Raw genomic sequence first — 20,187 nt, 5'->3', positions numbered from 1 at the left:
CCATGCTTGTAAAGATTCTCCCTTAGTAATAAAGATATTCTCTTTATGGGGGGGGACCAGCCCATCTTTTGGTCCCCAATAAAGTGTCAAGCTTTCTCTCTCTCTCTCTCTAATTCTCTTGAGTATTTGAAGTGCAATTAAACGTCAGTTTACGCTTCCGTATTTTTGTGACAGTGGTATCAGAGCAAGGTCATCTCTCTCTTCCTTAAGGGATTGACGACTCTTGGCAGACGGCAGAAATGGGAGGACGCGAGATAGAGTTCTCTCTCCTTCAACAGCAGGTGGAAGAGTTGCAAAAAGCTCTCTCCCATCCAGAAGTCCAAAAGATTCTCCATACTCTTGAGAAAGGGAAGGAGAAAATGCCGATGGGGTCGGGAGAAATCCCGCAGAACCCAAAGGCGCCAGAACCAAGGAAAGATCCTTTGATTGGAACCTCCCGCATGCACGAGAGGCACAGGAAACCTCCAGAACGTCATGTGCGGTTTAACCCAAAGGTTCAAGAGTAGGATCCCCCTGATTCCCCTGAGTTCTCTTTCATGAAGGATCTGGATGACATCGTTGCTCCGGAAGACATGTTTCTTTACGATCCGTTGCAGCAAGAAGTGCATTCAAGGGAAAAGACTCCTATCCATAAGGAGTCTAAGCATAGAAAGAAGGAGCACCATAAGAAGAAGCACCACAGGTAGAAAACATTCAAGTCGGGAGACAAAGATGTGAAATTTGACACCTACAATGGGCGGCGTGATAATGACAAAGCGTTGGCTTTCATCCGCCAATTCGAAGTTGTATTTGCTGAAGGGAATTTTAAAGAAAGATCCAAGCTTCGCCATGTTAGTATGTACCTGAAAGGCACTGCCAGCAGTTGGTGGTTAACCCTTATCTTGGAAGATCGTAAACCCCAAGATTGGACTGTTTTCAAGGAGGAGTTCTACGCACAGTTCCTTCCTCCAGACTATGAGGAAGAGGTAAAGAAAGAATGGGATCGACTTTCACAGTTGGAGAACGAAACTGTTCCACGCTATGTGGATAGGTTTTGGGACGTTCTCTTGAAAGTCACTCCATTCAAGAAGATTGACGATTCGGAAAAGATGCGCTAGTTTGAAGCAGGATTGCATGAAGCCTTGCAAAAGGCTATGAAGCTTTACCCTCGAGGTAACTTGCAGATACTTATGGAATCAGCCCGCATAGCTGATGGAATACATGACAAGGGTACTCCCAGGAAGATGGAGCAAAGCACTTACCATGCCAAGCAGAAGGCTCTCCATGAGCAGCCCACCTCTATTTCTTCTTCGCAAAAGAAGAAAAGAACCGCCTCCGAAGCAGAAGCAAAGCCAAATCAGCCCAAGAAAGGGAGATATGTAACTATGTCAGACTTCGTAAATAATTAATCTATTTACGAGAAAAGAATTATCTAATTAGTTGTGTGCACATTAGAATAGATCTAGCAGTTTCTGGGGCCTCAGGTGCGCCCAAGTTTGGGCCAGAGCACCTCAGGGAGACCCTAGCAGAAAAATACCCTGAAGCCCTAGTGATTGGGAAATCGGGTCTTCAATAAAGGGGTAGATAGTAGCCTCAGATTTCAGGCTCAGAAAATTACGCGCGCTAGTGTAAGCACAAGAATGAGATGGGGTCCTTAGACTATTAACCCTAAGGCTTGATTATTTTACGGCCTTAGGATAAGTTAGTTAAAAGTATTCTTAAATGATTTGCGCTGGACCAATGGCCGGATAAGTGCGCACAGGTAATGCCAGAGCATTGCTGGCACGGCAATGCGCTAGGGAGCAGCGAACGTTTTCATTTGTTGCATCTATGTGTACAGTTGTGCATTTAATTGCACATTTCATTAACTAGCATAGGATTTTTAAAGTCAAAAGTTGAATGGTTTTTAAATTTTAAAGTAAGTGTGCCACTTGGCACACTTTCTCATGCAATCTCTCTCTCTCTCTCTCTTCATGCTAGCGCCTCCTCTTCTGGGAGGCTATAAGAGAGCAGCCCCTGCCCCTCTTGCCAGGTGATTGGCGTATCCCTATCGCCAATCACATTGCCATCAAGAAAGAAATGAAAAAGTGTGTTTCAGTGTACTTGATTTTTGCAAGAGAGAGAGAGACGTGTTTGTTTCACAACTTTCTTCCTCTTTAGAGCAAAAAAGACTTAAGTTATTAGAAAGTTATAAAGATTGTTTTGCAGATGAACTTCCAAATGAACTCCTACCTCCTCGACCTGAGGATCATACAATTGATTTGATCCCAGGAAGTTCTCCTCCAAATCAGCCACCTTATCAAGTTAGTCTAATGCAGCAAGAGGAAATTCTCAAGCAAGTTAACGAACTTTTGGAGAAGGGCTTAGTAAGGCCTAGTACTTCTCCATATTGTTCACCTGTCTTGCTAAGGATTGCACATTCCGCATGTGCATAGACTATAGATCTCTAAACAAGATCACAATCAAGAATCGATTTCCAATCCCTCGGATTGACGACATTCTTGACAAGTTACAAGGAGCAAGTGTTTTTAGTCGTATAAACTTGAAGAGCGGTTATCATCAAATCCGCATAGCTCCTCAGGATGTGTATAAGACTTCATTTAGAACAACCTTCGGGTTGTATGAATTCTTAGTGATGCCTTTTGGACTCACTAATGCACCAGCCACATTCAACAGAATGATGGATAGAATCTTCCACTCATATAGAAGCTTCACAGGCGTTTCCTTTGATGACGTCTTAATCTTCTCAGAGACGGAAGACGAACACTATAAGCATCTCGCCTTAGTGTTTGAAGAATTACGCAAACACAAATTATTTGTGAATGCTAAGAAGAGAGTTCTTTCTAAAAGAAATTTACTATTTGGGCCATATAGTATCTCACAATCAGGTGAGAATGGACCTTGATAAGATTCAATCAGTTGTAGAATGGCCTACGCCAACTGCAGTACATGATGTACGAAGTTTCCTTGGCCTCTGTTCCTATTATCGGCGTTTCATTCGAGCTTTTGCCGCGATAGCAGGTTCCCTCCATGATCTGACAAAGAAGCGGATTCCATTCCATTGGGGGTCTGGACAAAAACAAGCTTTCGAAAAGCTTAGGTATCTACTCAGTCACGGACCTGTTCTCACCGTCTCTGATCTTCGCAAACCTTTCGAGGTATACTGCGATGCATCTGGAGATTGTGTAGGAGCAGTTTTGAACCAAGAGGGTCACGCGATAGCCTATGAAAGTTGGTGCCTTAAAGATGTAGAGTTGCATGTTTCCATATACGAGAAAGAGTTAATGGCAATAATTCATGCTCTTTCCATTTGGAAACACTATCTGTTAGGAGCTGATTTTATTATCAAGACAGATCATCAAAGTCTTCACTACTTTCTCACACAGAGAAAGTTATCAGAAAAGCAGATGAGATGGGCCAACTTTCTTTCAATGTTCCATTTTCAGATTTTACATTCTTCTGAAACGAAGAATGCAGTTGCAGATGCTCTCTCCAGGCGTCCAAAGATCAATGCACTAACAACAATTTATCATGAGGAACTAGAATCTCTCAGTGAGATGTATCCTCAAGATCCAGACTTCGCCACAATTTGGGCAGATCTTCAAGCTGGTCACTCAAGGCCACCTTATTCCATTAGGGATAATACGCTCTATCGTCAACAAGCAATATGCATAGCTCAGTCCTTACAACAGAAGGTGATGGATGAAGCACATATTCTCCTTATGCCGGGCATCGGGGATTTGCTTCCACCACTAGTGCCCTCGAAAGGTATTTCTTTTGGGCAACACTCCGTGCGGACATTGAAAAACATGTACGTGAGTGTTTAGTCTGCCAAAAAGTAAAATATGACAGACATAAAGTTTATGGCAAGCTTCAGCCGCTCCCTGTGCCTAACACGCCTGGGAAAGTATTGCCATGGATTTTATTACGGATCTTCCTCGATCCAAGAATGGAAATGATGCAATCTGGACTATAGTAGACAGAGTAAGCAAGCACATTTTCTTCTAGTAATGAAGACGATCAAAGCTGATCAAAAATGACTAGAATATTTCTAGCTCAGATTTTTAAACACCATGGATTGCCAAAGACTATTGTCAGCGATAGAGATCCCCGCATGACTAGTCTATTTTGGCAGGCATTGTTTGAAAACTTGGGAACTAAGCTTGACTTTTCATCAGCTTATCATCCTCAAACAGATGGTCAAAGCGAAATCGCTAATGCCACTATTTTAGATATCCTCAAGTGCTATGTTTCAAAACGACAATCCGAACGGGAATAGTACTTACCAATAGTTGAGTTTGCGTATAATAATACCATACATTCCTCAACTAGTAAAGCTTCCTTCGAAATTATTTATGGGAAGCCACTCTTACTTCCTATTATGGTTACCAAAGAAAACATCTTCGCCGCAGATGAATTTGTGCGCAATATTGATATTGCCCATCAACAAGTAAAGCAAGCGATTCTTCGTACTCAAGAGCAACAGAAGAGAAAAGCAGACAAGCACAGAAGGAATCTCAATCTAGAAAAAGGACAATATGTCCTGCTTCGGTTTGAGAAAGCTAGATTGAAAAAGCGGGTCGGAAAAGAGAAAGTTGTCAAACTTTCCCATAGATTTTACGGCCCTTTCAAAATTACAGATAAAGTCAATAACGTGACTTTCAGATTGGATTTGCCTTCTCACTGGCGCATCCATAATGCTTTTCATGTCAGTCTCCTCCGACCATATGTTGGACCTCCTCCAGTGGCGCCAGTACAAGAAGATCCTCCAGAAGTCGAAGAGACTGAGGAAATCCCTCAAACTGAACAGATAATACACCACTCGGAGAGACAACTCAAGTTGGGGAGTCTACATCGAAAGTATTTAGTCAAGTTCAAGAATTACACTCCTTTAGATGCAAAGTTGATGACTGAGTCCGATCTTAAGGACTACCCAGACATCTTGCACAGTTATGTTGACGCTCTACAGTTGAGGTCAACTGTTTAGAACCAAGAGGGATGTAACTATGTCAGACTTTGTAAATAATTAATTTATTTACGAGAAAAGAATCATCTAATTAGTTGTGTGCACATCAGAATAGATCTAGCAGTTTCTGGGGCCTCAGGTGCGTCCAAGTTTGGGCCAGAGCACCTCAGGGAGACCCTAGCAGAAAAATACCCTGAAGCCCTAGTGATTGGAAATCGGGTCTTCAATAAAGGGGTAGATAGTAGCCTCAGATTTCAGGCTCAGAAAATTACGCGCGCTAGTGCAAGCACATGAATGAGATGGGGTCCTTAGACTATTAACCCTAAGGCTTGATTATTTTACGGCCTTAGGATAAGTTAAAAGTATTCTTAAATGATTTGCGCTGGACCAAATGGCTGGACAAGTGCGCACAGGTAATGCCAGAGCATTGCTGGCATGGCAATGCGCTAGGGAGTAGCTAACGTTTTCATTTGTTGTATCTATTGTGTGCAGTTGTGCACTTAATTGCACATTTCATTAACTGGCATAGGATTTTTAAAGTCAAAAGTTGAATGGTTTTTAAATTTTAAAGTAAGTGTGCCACTTGGCACACTTTCCCATGCAATCTCTCTCTCTCTCTCTCACTCCCTCTCTTCATGCTAGCGCCCCCTCTTCTGGGAGGCTATAAGAGAGCAACCCCTCCCCCTCTTGCTAGGTTGGCAGGGCACTACCCTCCCCCCCCCCCCCCCCCCCCCCCCCCCCCCAAGTTGACCATCCTCTACGCTGTGAAACTCTCCATTGAAGCTTGAGAGCAGCACCTTGTGGTGTATTTGGAGCCTCTGAGCACCCATCACCTAGAACAAGGCCTCTCATGGTTGCTTGCAGCTTTGGGAGAAGTTTCATCGCGTAAAGTAGTAGAAAACTCTCTTTCTCCCTTGTCTAGCTACTGCAAATTCCCTGTTTTCAGCCCCTAATCACTTGTATTAGAGTGAATTCCAGCAAAGTTTTAATAGAATCTTATTCCCCACTACCTACTCTACACATACACCAAGTTTGGAGCATTTCCATCGCGAAAAGGACCTCCAATTTGGCATTGGAACACGCTCAGGTAATAATTTCTGGTTATGTGCAGAAAATTACAGCAAGCGTATGTGTGTGTTTCGCATGTTTCTATGGTTGGTTAATTGCAAGAATGATTACGTCCAAAGTGGCACAGTTAGCGAAAGATAGACCCTCATTCGTGAGAGCTTCCGATGAGTTTTGTGGAAGGTAGACTCTCCCCTACGAGAGCTTCCCAAAATCTCGCAGAAGAGGATAGATCCTCTCAGTAGTCAGAGAGCAGAAAAAGGCCAAGAAAGAATAGAGGACGGGCTTTTGTCCCGTTCCCGTGCTTGTAAAGATTCTCCCTTAGTAATAAAGATATTCTCTTTATGGGGGGGGGGGGGACCAGCCCATCTTCTGGTCCCCAATGAAGTGTCAAGCTTTCTCTCTCTAATTCTCTTGAGTATTTGAAGTGCAATTAAACGTTAGTTTACGCTACCATATTTTTGTGACACAACCTGATTAAACCAAATTCTTCTCAAAAGAATTTGAACAATGCAATGACATGAGTTTTAGCAGTAAAAGCAAAAAGGCTTCGCAAGAAGCAAAGGTTCAAGACAAAGGTTTCCGATAACTCAAAGATTGAAATTTTTTGAAGATTCAATGCTTTTCCAGAGTTCTATCAACATCAGAAGTCATTTCTTTGATACGGGCTCTTATTTTAAATGGGAGGGAATGTCACGATTGTGACTATGTTGCAGTATTACATACACTCCTAGTTGCAGATACGCAAAGTGCCATGCTAAGGAGAACCTCTACGCTTGGATTGTCACAACCCTTCGCTCAAAAGACGTGCCTCTTCGCCAAAAGCCACTCTCCTTCGACAACTGTTCACACTCCTTCGCTTTATGGGTGCGACTCTTCGTCCAATGGTTGCAGCTCTTCGCTGAAAGGATGTGTCTTTACGTCTAAAGTCGCGTCTCTTCACCATGAGACGTGTCTTTTCATTTCTCTCTCTTCATCTCCTATATAAGGACCCCTTGTATCACACATTCAATCAATCAACACAGAGTCTTCTGAGTCTTGTTTCTAAGTGCAGTTTAAGTTTCTTAAGTCTTAATCATGAGTTTAAGTAGTTAATGAAGAATTAGTAACTAGAATCCTTACAAAAACGCTAGGCTAAAGTTGTAGTTTTCCACGACGAAAGTTGCCAAAAATGCAAGCGCTAGCCTCAGGAGGAGGGATTCTCCACGTCTTGGTGACTGATACCATGTGAGTGAGCAAAGGAAAGAGTGAGCCACGCGTGTCAAAAGCGTTGGGGAGAGAGAGAGAGAGAGAGAGAGAGAGAGAGAGAGAGAGAGAGAGAGAGAGAGAGAGAGAGAGAGAGAGAGCACAAGTGCTCTGCAAATGATGCTCTCAATACACAATCTCAATCTGAATGACTACAAGACCCTAAGCATTCTATTTATAGAATCTTAGGTTGAGGTAGGGCAAAATGTGTAACTGGTGCAAAAAACATTAAAGCCCAAAAATGTGTGCATCCACCAGGCTCAGAAAATGACCGGCTTGACACGTGCTAAAGTGTCCGCCCATACAATGTCACGTGACACATCCAACCCTAAGTGTCCGTGGACAAGATACAGTAAGACAAGGGTTCAATTCAGTCAAGTCAGTCTAGAATAGGAAGTGATCTAGCACTTTTGTGAGTCTGTTCGCAGACCGTGCATAAACAGTCACGTAGAGTAGATGCATATCCTCCGGTTGCACACAGCATGATCATCACATTATTATCAGAATCCATCAGGAGCATTTTCCAATGCATTAAACCTATTTTCCCTATTTTTGACATTTTCCACTTATTATTTTCAAGTGACTTTTGTTGGGAACTAGGTAGGGCAATTTTGCTAATGAAATATATAAGCAAACCAGAGCTAGCACTTTCTGGCAGAAGAAGAAGGAGAGCAACAAGCATCCAGTGCAGCAGGCCCTCTGGAGAACCTTCTCAGCAAGATTAGACCTCTCTTGCCATCAGCCATTCAGCCATTCAGCCTGGCATTTTTCAGCCATACCAGCGTTTTTGCATCAGCGAATTCAGCCCTGCACTAGGCGTTTCTAGGAGCAATTCTGCCAGCGTTTCACAGCAGCACTTCCAACGTTTTTCAGCAGGAGATGGACAACATAGCAGCGTTTCTGCAGCAGTTAAAGGACAGCCAATTAGCATTTTTAACAGCAGCAACTCAATGTTTTTAAGAACCCTAATCACAAGGACAACATCAGCGTTTTAGGGCAGCAAATTCAGCAAATAAAAGAGCAGCAGACCCAACGATTCGAAGCAAGAAAGACAGCGTTTGTTGCACACAAAGTCACAGTAGCAAATAGCGTTGTTGCCGTCATCATCGCAGCTTTCAGTTTTCAGCCCTAGTCTCGTCATCATCGGCACCACCGTCGGCCTGGATATAGCCCCATTAGATTTGCATCAGTATCTTGTACCAGATTGTGCAATCAATAGTAGACCACTCTCGCCATCGAGAGTGGGGCCCTTGGAGGAGGGTTTTACAACGTCTCTAGTGTCGTATTCTCTTCTCTCTCTATCTCTCAATCTCAACACCTTCACGCACAGTGTCTATTCACTTTGTTTGTGATGACTTGCACTCTCTCATTAAAGCACGGAAGGCTCTCCCTTCCCTAAGAACAAGGAACCTCGAGCACAGTTCGGAGCACTCATCTTGAGCAAAGTTCAACATTCACTTCCGCTGCACCTTACATTGGTATCAGAGCTTTGGCAGTGTTCTGTATCACTCAAGGAAAGAACCACAAGAACCACATAAATTTTTTTGCTCGTTGAGGTCGCACGAACCCAAGTCCACTTGGGCGTGCGATTTCTAATCGTGTTTTTGAAGAGTGACAAGAAACCCAAGAAAGAAGGGCTTGTCCAGCCTCCCCTTGTGCCTCTTTTCACTCATTGAGAGTGGACCGTGTACTTAGCGGCCGGCCAATCGACGTGAGGTGGGAAAAAGTAACCTTGGTGTGAGCGCAAGGGCGCCAAGGGGTGCGTCCGCGAAAAAGAGTAGAACTCGGGTGAAGAGAAGATCCTTCTCTAACACAGATTACAAGCGAAAGAAGAACGGCAAGAACCTCAAGAACCCCAAGACCCTCAAGAACCTCAAGAACCTCAAGACCCAAGAACTCAAGACCCCAAGTTCCTCGTGAACTTAAGAACCAAAGATCACAGTGTATGGTCATCACGCGAAGCGGAATGGATACATCGCATGGAGGTGGTGAGCATGGGAGTGGCGAAGAAGAATTTCCCCACCAAGGAGGTTTTTCCTACCCTCTCCCTTCGATTGCACCAGATCCAATGGAGGCTTGGTGCAAGACGATAATGGCCATGATGACAACGTGGCACGAAGCAAGAATGGTAGCCATGGAGCGTGAGCGCGAGCAATTACGCTTGGAGACCAAAGAATTTGATCGCAAGTACGCAGAAAGAAAAACAGAATTGGATCGCAAGAACGTTGTTCATTCTTCCTCTCTCATTTCTAATTTGCAGGCGAAGATTGAAAAGATTCAGGAGAAGGAGAATCTCTCAGTCTAGCATGAAACACAGGATTTGCATGATGATAAGCATGATGAATTGCATGATAATGATGGGCATGATGATTTGGATGATAAGGACAAGCATGATGATTTGCATGATGATCAAGATGTGATTTCTCACAAGCATGATGATTTGCATGAAGATGATGTGATTGTTCACAAGGATGATGTGTTAATTGATACTTTCTCTAGTGAAGCTAACCTCATTGCAGATTTGATCAATCACGAAGAACCGATCTTGGCTCTCTAGTCGAGGTCCACAGAACTCCCACAAGAAGATTCGATCAAACACGAAGAACCGGTCTTGGCTCTCGAGCCTAGGTCCAAAGAACCCTTACTAGAAGTACTATGTGTTCGAATGATTTGTCAGCACGCATTGTTCGAGTGTTCCATTCGTGATCATTTCGTGTATTTTAGTCAGCGTCTTTATGTGATCCCTTTTCCTAGGCATGACATATTGAACGTTGAGCACGTTTCACTCATGAATGAGCACGGATGTATGCAGATTTCTCATGAAAAGATGAAAAATATGCATTCAAGGAAGTCACATTCCATGTCTCTTCCTTGGCAGGACACAGTTGTAGAAAGAGCACAAGAAAGTTTGAGTATCAAGCATGGGCATTTCCGTTGTGAATTGCTACCGTTGATTGATTTAGATCAGAAAGACAAGATTCGATCTCATTGTTTGCGTGTGTGTGGTGAACGGTTTGGCACTCCGTCTATTTGTTCATCTACATTGCATGCACAGTCTTTGAGGAAGACGAGATTTTCTCCACTCACTTTACATGGAATGGATTTGTTCATGTTTTTGTGTTGGAAGTGGTTTCGAGAATTTTCAGCCATGGAGATGTAACGTCACACATCCTACCCTATGTGTCCGTGGACAAGCTACAACATGACCGGGGTTCAGTTCGGTCAAGTCAGCCTAGAATAGGAAGTGATCTGGCACTTTTGTGAGTCTGTTCGCAGACCGTGCATGTCCAGACGCTTGAAGTAGATGCATATCCTCTGGTTGCACACAGCATGATTGTCAGCATTACCATCAGAATCCATCAGGAGCATTTTCCAATTCACAGAACCTATTTTTCCCGTTTTTGACATTTTTCACTTATTATTTTTAAGTGACCTTTGTTGGAAACTGGATAGGGCAAATTCCATAAGTTTGTATATATAGAGACCTAGCTCTAGCACTTTCTGGCAGAAGAGGCAGCAGGAGCACCTTGCTCAACAGGCAACTTCTCAGCAAGACCAACACCCGCAGTAGACCTAGTGTTTTCAGCCACCTGAGAACCTAGCGTTTTTGCATCAGATCAGCCAGCGTTTTTGCAATTGCAGATTCTTGGCGACAGCAAGACCAACAGATCCTCTAGCGTTAGCAGATTCCCTCGTAGGACAGAATTCAGCCTAGCGTTTTTGGAGCAAAATACAGTTTCATCCCAACGTTTTTGCATCAGCCTGATCCTCAACGTTTTTGCAGATCTTCGCGACAAGACCATCAAGAACACTAGCGTTTTCAGTTTTCAGCAGTCAGTACCCGCAATAGAAGCCCCGAACCTCACAGATCTCACCTTCCCGCAGCAGATCCTCATCACACCGTCATATCCCGCAAAGTTTGCAGTTTCAGCCCGGAAAACGCCGATTTCAGCATCTGCATTTTCAGCGTGTCGTCGTCGTATCGTCGTCATCGACATCGTCACCGACATAGAGTGAGAATTCAGCAGATAAAGATTTGCAGATTTCAGCCCTTTAGCATTCTCAGATTTCAGCCTGTGTCGTCGTCGTCGTCGTCCTCATCGTCGTCGACATCGTCGGCAAGTCAAAGCATTGTAGAGATTTGTGCAATCATAAGTAGACCGCTCTCGCCATAGAGAGTGGGGCCTTTGGAGGAGGGTTTGACAACATTCTGGTGTCGTATTCTTCTCTCTCTATCTCTCAGTCTCAGCACCTTCATTCACAGTGTTCATCCACTTTGTTTGTGTCCATTGCACTCTCTCACTAAAGGAACGGAAGGCTCTCCCTTCCGTAAGTAAAAGGAACCTTGAGCACATTTCGGAGCACTCATTTTGAGCAAAGTTCAACATTCACTTCCGCTGAACATTCACTTCCGTTGCACCTTAGATTGAACTTTGCTCAAGATGAGTGCTCCGAACTGTGCTCAAGGTTCCTTGTTCTTAGGGAAGGGAGAGCCTTCCGTGCTTTAATGAGAGAGTGCAAGTGATCACAAACAAAGTGAATAGACACTATGTGTGAAGGTGTTGAGACTGAGAGATAGAGAGAGAAGAGAATACGACACCAGAGACGTAAAACCCGCCTCCAATGGCCCCACTCTCGATGGTGAGAGCGGTCTACTATTGATTGCACAACCGGTACAAGACTTTGATGCACTTGAGGACTATAATGCAATGTGCAACTATGATGAGGTCGATGGCGATGACTTGATTCTTATCTTTTGCTGAAAATGGTGATGAAGGAAACGCTGTTTCGGCTGAATTTTGTTGCTTCAAACACGCTATCTGTTGATCTCTTATATGCTACTGAAAATCACTGCTGTCCAAAAACGCTAAGAGTGGCTGAGTTTCAGCTGAAAAAACGTTGCCTGTTGTAGCATGAAAAACGCTGAATGGGCTGGCTGAAAATGCTGTTCAGGCTGGCTGGAAAACGCTGTACAGGCTGAGGCTATTGGCGATGAAGCTAGCTGCTGAAAATGCCAGGGAGCCTGAGTGGGAAACGTTGGGGTTGCTTGGAGAAACGCCAACAAAGGAGTGTAAGGTGCAGCGGAATGAAGGTTGAACTTTGCTCAAGATGAGTGCTCCGAACTGTGCTCAAGGTTCCTTTTACTTGGGGAAGGGAGAGCCTTCCGTTCCTTTAGAGAGAGTGCAATGGACACAAACAAAGTGAATGAACACTCTACGTGAAGGTGCATGAGACTGAGAGATAGAGAGAGAAGAATACGATACCTGAGATGTTGTCAAACCCTCCTTCGAAGGCCCCACATTCTATGGCGAGAGCGGTCTACTTATGATTGCACAAATCTCTACAATGCTTGGACTTGCCGACGATGTCGACGACGATGAGGACGACGACGAGACGGGCTGAAATCTGAAAATTTTAAGGGCTGAAATGTGCAAATCTTTATCTGCTGAATTCTGACTCTATGTCGGTGACGACGGCGATGACGACGATGCAACGACGACGCGCTGAAAACGCAGATGCTGAAACCTGCATTTTCCGGGCTGAAACTGCAAACTTCGTGGGATCTGACCGTGCGGCGAGGATCTGCTGCGGGAAGGTGAGATTTGCGAGGTTTTGGAGTTCTACTGCGGGTACTGAATGCTGAGAACTGAAAACATTGGTGTTCCTTGATGTTCCGTCGCGGTGAATCTGCAAAACGCTGAAGTGTGATGCTGATGCAAAATCGCTAGGGGCTGAATTCTGCTGCTGGGAAAAATCCACTCACGCTAGGGCTGATCTGTGAAAATGCTTGCCACGGAGACCATGGAAGACTACAACCAAAGGTTCCTTGATGTGTATCTACAGGTATCTTTCTTCAAGCTGGTAACCTTGGAAAACCAATGCGAACGCTATACCATTGGACTCCCATCACCGTTACAAGAATATTGTTTGTCTAAACAGGTTGCTACTATGCAAGAGCTTATGGACCATACTACGGTCGGCTACAAGCTTATGAAAGGAAGAATGGAATTTGAAGATCAATTGACAAATACCGAGAATCCTCGACCACAACGGATAAATTCTCGGGATTCTCGCGACAACTCAACTCAATTGGCAAGACCTTGTTTGACATGCTGCCAACGGAATACACTACTATAAGAAGGCAGATGCTTTGAATTTTTCCAGACGGGACACAACTTATATGCATGTCTTGCAAAAGGGGACAAGCCTCCAGAGCAACCTCTTGCTGAGAAAGCTAAATCTATGGTGGAACTTGTCCCCGACATTTATGGCATCGCTCTTGAAGGTTCTAATGAATTGTGCAGAGCTTATGGAAAGATTAATGGCTGCAAGGCACTTTTCTTCAACCTAGGAGCCACCGAGAATTTCATTCTTGAAACAGATGGACTATAAGTATTATCAGTTTGCTGGAGAACTCAAGACTGAGCTAGATACAAAGCAAACTCTGAAAATTGTACCACTCATTGGTGCTCTTTCGGTCACCATCCAAGTGTACCATGGTAAGGTAGACTTTCACATCATGAAGTTAGGCAATTGCGACGCTCTTTTGGGCATGCCTTGGCACGATAAGAACGATGCTACCATTAAGGTCCAGAACCCTACCATTACTTTACTGCAGAAGCACAAGCCATCGTCCTTAACGTTCGATTGACCGAGACGAACCAAAAATGATTCTAGTTTTGCTTTGTATTGAGATACTTTGAAATTTGTTTGACAATGTTGTTTGGAAATAGATACTTTGAAATTTGTTTGACAATGTTGTTTGGAAATGGAATTGATCCGTTTTGAACTCGTATTGGTGCGGATTGATATTGCTTGATTTTGGTTTTGATGCTGGTTTCAATGATTTTTGAGAAAACCTTTTGGATCACTCCTTGCTTGGACCTTTGTCTGGGAGGATCATTCAAGAGAAAATCGTGATCTGTGGTTAACTCATGGCTGGGACATTGGTATGGGAGGAGTACTAAAGAGGAGTTGTGTCCGATAAATGTACGAATATCTCATTGCTCGGGTGTTTCTTGGGAGGAGTATTCATGTTAGTTGTGGAACCTCTGAACAACGCAGGTTGTGGTCTCAGGAGCGTTTGGTTGTAGTAGGCCTCTATATCTCATGGCCCAAACCTTTCTAGGTTATTTACAGGGGGAGTGATGAGGGAGTCTTTTAATATCTCATGGCCTGAGACTTTTTGTCTAGGAGGAGTGTTTGTAGCACTGTATGTTTTTTATGTCCTATAACTCGCATTTGTAATCATCTGTGTTGCATTGTAATGTGCCAATCACTAAATATTTTCAAACTGGGCGAGGTTGCTTGGGTATGCAACTTAAGTACACCGAGACACCCCTTTAAAGATCAACGCAGTTTGGGTGTGATGGCTTATTTTGCTATGCCAGAAAATCAAGAGATCTAATATGGAATGGGAAAATTGAATGACCCTCGAAACCTTGGATATTTTTGAGCTAACTGTTAGAATGCAGGCATCTCTTTGATTTCGTCGAGTCGGTCCCAGTTTCTCCCAGGGACAAGTGTTAGGGAGTGAATTATCTAGGCGTTTTAATTTTTTCAACTGTCTTAGAAAGTACTGTTTGAAATTTGTTTGAAATGGATCGTGTTTGTTTTAAATCTATCTTGGTGCCGATTTGAATTGTTTGACTTTGGTTTTAATACTGGTATCAATGCTTGGTGATTTACTCTTGGGTGGAGTAGTGAGAAATATTGTTTTGATATTGTATGAACCTCGGAACGACGCAGAGGGGATGTCTAGGGAGCGTTTTGTTGTATCTTGAAAGCCTCAGAACGATGCAGGCGGGATGTCTGGGGACCGTTTCGTTGTAGTTGGAAAACCTTTGAACGATGCAGACAGGATGTCTAGAGTGCGTTTAGTTGTATGCTTGAAACCTCCAAGCGACGTAGGGTGCGATCTAGGGAGCATTTGGTTGTATCAGTCCTCTAAGCTCATTGCCCCGACCTTTTTAGATTATTTGCGGGGGCAATGTTGAGGTAATCGTTGAGTAGCTTCATACCGCAGACCGTCTGTCTCGGGGGAGTGTTTAGCGATGCTATTCATCGTGTCTTATAACATGCATATGTGAGCATGTGTTGCATTGTGTTGTGCCAACCATTGAATATTCCTAATTGGGTGAGGGTATGTAATTTTAGTGCATCAAGACACTTGTTACAAATTAGTGTGGTCTGGGTGTGATGGCTAATTTTTCTACGTTAGAATATCAAGAGCTCCGATCCGGAATAAGAAAACTGATCGTCCCTCGGAATGACCCTCGAATTTTTTTTTGAGCTAATGAGTATTGTTGCAGATATATGGTAATCGCGGACGATTACTCTTCTTTCAAGAAGGGGGGATGTCACAAACTACTGACGTGTCAAGCCACTGAAGACCAGAGTTGACTTGCAGGTCCCGGCCGAGGGGCCTAAACGGTAGGAGCAGCAGCAGAAGAAGTTTTACCAACTTGCAAAGCCTTGCCCCCCCCTTTGCAGATATATGGTAATCACGGACGATTACTCTTCTTTCAAGAAGGGGGGATGTCACAAACTGTTGACGTGTCAAGCCACTGAAGACCAAAGTCGACTTGCAGATCCCGGCCGAGGGGCCTAAACGCTAGGAGTAGAAGCAATAGAAGCAGCAGAAGAAGTTTTACCAACTTGCAAAGCCTTGCCTAGTGGCCTATTTTAAAACAAGTTCTCGCCAAGTTATGGGACCCTGTTCGATGGGGCCTAAGTCCCTAGGACTTTAAAATCATTAAAATAAAGCAATCCCCACACACCCAAAGGTACTCATTTCCGCGTGCTACACTGACTGCTGCTGACGTGTCAAGTCACTAAAGACCTGAGTTGACTTGCAGATCCCGGCCAAGGGGCCTAATCCTTAAGAGTAGAAGCAACAGAAGAAGTTTTACCAACTTGCAAAGCCTTGCCGAATGGCCTATTTTTAAAACAAGTTCCCACCAACTTATGAGACCTTGTCTGATGGGGTCCAAGTCCCTAGGACTTTAAAATCATAAAAATAAAGCAGCCCTCACACACCCAAAGGTGCTTAGCATAAAGAAAGTGACAACGAAAGGGCTGTACGGAGACCCCACAATTCACGTTGACAGGCAGTACATATTTTCGCGTTCTCCCCTAACTGTTGACGTGGCACTGTACGAATTTCTGAGTGCTGCGCTAACTGCTGCTGACGTGGCAGAATGTACGGATTTCCAGATTTTACGCTGCCAAGCTTTTGGATGCTTTTAGAGTTAATCCTTTTCATGTACTGTTTTTAGAGAGGACAAGGGCATTAAAAAAGATGGGCTGGGCTCTTCCTCTTGCATTCAACCTAGAAGGTGAAGCAGAGTAGAATGCTAGTGTTCAAGGAAAATACAAAAATACGAAAGGGGTGCTAGGGTTTGGGGCCAGTGCTCTCTTGGGGTGGAATTCCGCCACTCCTCGTCTCGTGTGTTGTGCACTCTCTCTCAGTTCAATTGTTTTGAAGTGTAAAGTTGTCCCGTTTGTTCTTTCCCGTTGGCATGTGGTGCCTACCCATTACATATAACCTCTAGAAACATGTGCTTTGTCTTGGCATGTTCGAAACAAAATGCCTCGAAATGATGAAGCACATGAAATGCTTCTTGTTACACTGTTTGAGCCGAGTTTGTGCATTCGCATGTATATGTGTGCACGCTGCGTATATTGATACTTAGATCTACGCTTGCTTTTGGACATTCATGATGGTAGTGGGGATGTAATATTTACTTAATGCAATTCATGATAGATCTGATGGTTATATTGCCTTGGGGATAAAAACTACGAGTCTTTAATTTGCACTTCCCTTTCAAGGTGATCTTAGGGCTTTACGTAGATTCACCTAGGTATATTTCACAACATGTCTTATAAAAATTTACAAAAAGTTAAAAGAAATTAGCATGAGCACGTGTCTTGATCAGAAAAAACCTTATTGGAAAGACACGTACATCATTCAACGAACTTCTACCTTATAAGTCATGCCAAAAGCATGTGCAGTTGTTGGCAGGTTGCGAATATTGTTTGTTGTTACACTGGTGTTGTGAATAGTGGACCAAAACATGGTAGCATTCCAGCTAGCTGAAGCAAATGCACCTGCATAGGATCTTCTTTTGTGATTAAAAGTAGTTTTCATTCTCGGGCCCAGCATATTTTCTGTATCTTGCTATTTTTAATTGAGATTCAAAGCACGAGATTGTTCCTTGCCATTGTGACGATCCTGTTGCTATTTATTTCGCCTTGGAAAGTTGTAACTTGTACATGTTGGAGGAAGACAGTTGAGAGTTGTTATCTTTGTGAATGCACAGCAAATGGACTTCGAGGTAACAATATTGCTCGCTTGTTTTAAGAGGACCCTTGAAGATTTTATTTTTTTGTGTTATCAGACACTTGATGAATTTTGGGAGGTCTGATGACAGGATTTTGATGTAGATTACAAATAACACGGAAGAGGAAGGAAATGCTTCTGGATATGCTGTTCTTGCAGACTTGGATCAAGCTTGTGCTGCGGTTGCTCAGCTAGATGGAGCGGTGAGCACCTACTATGTTTCACTGCTTGCATTCATTGGTTGCTACCCCAGAAATAGCTCCATTTTGTGTAATTCTCCATTTTTGTCTGCCAGGGAATCATGGGTGAGTACTTGCTCAAACAACTCAGTACTAAATTTTACATGTGCCTTTTCTTTGAATGCCAATTATGGCTAGTAAATCTACCGACTGTTAAAAACAGCAACATGCTATTTACAAGAATAATGAGTTTTCTCTAAAGACGAGGAACAACTGATCTCGCACTTAGGGCGGGTTCAGATGAGCCCGGCGGCAAAGCTTGCAGCTTTTACTACCTCCACCTCCTGCAAAGGTGGTTTTCCTCCACCAATTCGGGTTTGCCAGCAGGGACGTACGCACCTGCCTCGCTCTCTAACCCAGCCTTATGTGGTCTTGCTCTTCTTGCTGGCCTCATTTAGAGGGTATGCGGTTGAGGAAGATTGAAATTACGCTTTAGTTCTGTGTGCAAGTCCCTAACTGATATGATTTAAGTTATTCAGTCTTTATTTGATGGACATTGTGTTTTATAAATGGTTGCCAAGGACTTGCTCTGTTTTCTAGGGTTTTTGGTGGTCTTCTCTGCACCTTTTTTTATTAGTGTCAATCTACATTGAAATTTAATTATGGTAAAAGTCTATTTATATCAAGCACAAGCACCTTAGCTCTTGTGTTTATTTTTTGACACTCACTTGTTTATGCGGTTGCTTAGTTGTTGCATGCAGAAGTTTCAAGGCAAATGTGTGAGGATGGATTTTGTTGAAAGGCGACGGTTTGAAAATCAGGATCCGCACAGACTACGTAGTAGGGAAAAAAGGACACATAGCTCGAACCAAGTTTACATAGGCAACCTTCCCTGGAGAGTGGATAGCACCACATTAAAACAGCTGTTTAGTGTTCATGGAACGGTGCATGAGGCGCAAGTAATGCGGGATAAATTGAATGGCAGATCTCGAGGATATGGCTTTGTCGTGATGTCGACTAATGTTGAAGTGCAGAAAGCGGTTGCTGCCCTTGATGGTTGTGTGAGTATTCCTCTCTTAAATCTTTGTGAAGCTGGACAATTTCAATCATAATCTCTTTTCACATCTATATTTGCAGGAGGTTGAAGGGCGACTTTTGAAAGTCAATGTGGCCATGAAACGGGCCCCTTTAGGAATTAGTGTCTAAATATTTTGCCTAGTGTTTGTAGATGAATGCAAGGCCCTGGTCATTCCACCAAATGGGAAGCTCCATCTTCTATATTCAGTTGTCCACTCTGGAGTAGCATTACGATCGAAGCTTGCTTTACGTAGAATGATGTATATTCTGTTTCATTAATCATAAAGGATTCTTGCATGACTTTTAAATTGATACTTGGTCATCCATATTTGGGTTAAGTCTCACATACAAAAGGGTGTCTATAGAAAAGCCTTTGTCTTAACCAGAAGAAGACGACTACTCAAGGTAAAATACCTTATGGTAGCTTATGAGGCCAGGCTTTAAACCTAAGCAAGTTGTAAACATCAAAGGCAAACTGGATAGAATTCCAAGGGACGCGGATTCATAATACTCTACTTACCATTGGTGCAAGGACAAGACCAGCTAGGAGCCAGTGGTTAAGAGCCACATGTAGGGCATGTACGGCAAGGAGTGCCGGTAGTTGAGCCGAAGGAAGTCATAAGGGTATTATTAGTTGTGCATTAGAGCAAGTTAATATGGTGTGATTTGACCTTCAGACTGATCAACAGAGGTGGGTCCAATTCAGACCCTGCAGCCCACTTGGCAGTTGCCTCCCCCCAAACACTTACAAGGCTTCATCAATGGTCATCCAAAGATAATCCATATTGGGCATTGCTGCTTTGCAGAAAACCTCAAGAAGTAAATGAGATCTTCCCCTTGTGCCTAAGTGTTGATGTTTTCATCTAAAATCCCTTCAAAACAATAACCCTATAATGTGCAAGAATAGCTTGCTATTGTAGGGTGCTGCTTGAGTGTCTTCTCAGCAGAGAGATGAAGGTAGAAAAAAAGAGCATTGTAAATGTTAGAAATGATGGCTGCAAATGGAGGTTTCCATAGCTTTGGGGATCTGTTGTATACCAAATGAAACCTCAAAAAACAAAAAAGTTCTCCCCTGGCCTAGTGAAATTGCCGTAGGGCTCAGCGACGCAAGGATATTGAATAAAGCGTAAAGCCTTATTTCGGGGTTACGAGAGTTGGGGAGGGCAAAAAGGCAGCATTCCATGTTTATAATGAGAGGGAACTGCAATCGTTAGGGAGAATGGAGTTCTAGAGGTTCGGAGGGGGGAAAGAGTGAAAAAAACATTCAATGATGGGGGAAAGGCCTAGGCTTTGGAATTTGATCCCTAGTTTTTAGCCTCTTACAAACCCAACAT

At 43.5% G+C, this 20,187-nt stretch overlaps 1 protein-coding gene across 1 annotated transcript in view; it reads left to right on the top strand.

Annotated features, from left to right (window-relative positions):
• Positions 1-19,165, top strand: part of LOC147457381 (28 kDa ribonucleoprotein, chloroplastic-like) — a 30,901-nt gene extending 11,736 nt beyond the window's left edge. Inside the window, exons 3-5 of the mRNA XM_086512270.1 lie at positions 17,702-17,800; positions 18,538-18,837; positions 18,914-19,165. Of these exons, the coding sequence (XP_086368396.1) occupies positions 17,702-17,800; positions 18,538-18,837; positions 18,914-18,982 (468 nt within the window). The 3' untranslated portion in view covers positions 18,983-19,165. The remainder of the gene's footprint in view (positions 1-17,701; positions 17,801-18,537; positions 18,838-18,913) is intronic.
• The last annotated feature ends 1,022 nt before the right edge of the window (positions 19,166-20,187 follow it).

The sequence above is a fragment of the Adiantum capillus-veneris genome, chromosome 5 (genome assembly GCF_014529385.1).
Source record: "Adiantum capillus-veneris isolate H3 chromosome 5, ASM1452938v2, whole genome shotgun sequence".
NCBI classification, from domain to species: domain Eukaryota; kingdom Viridiplantae; phylum Streptophyta; class Polypodiopsida; order Polypodiales; family Pteridaceae; genus Adiantum; species Adiantum capillus-veneris.
This window is presented reverse-complemented; position numbering and strand designations above follow the sequence as displayed.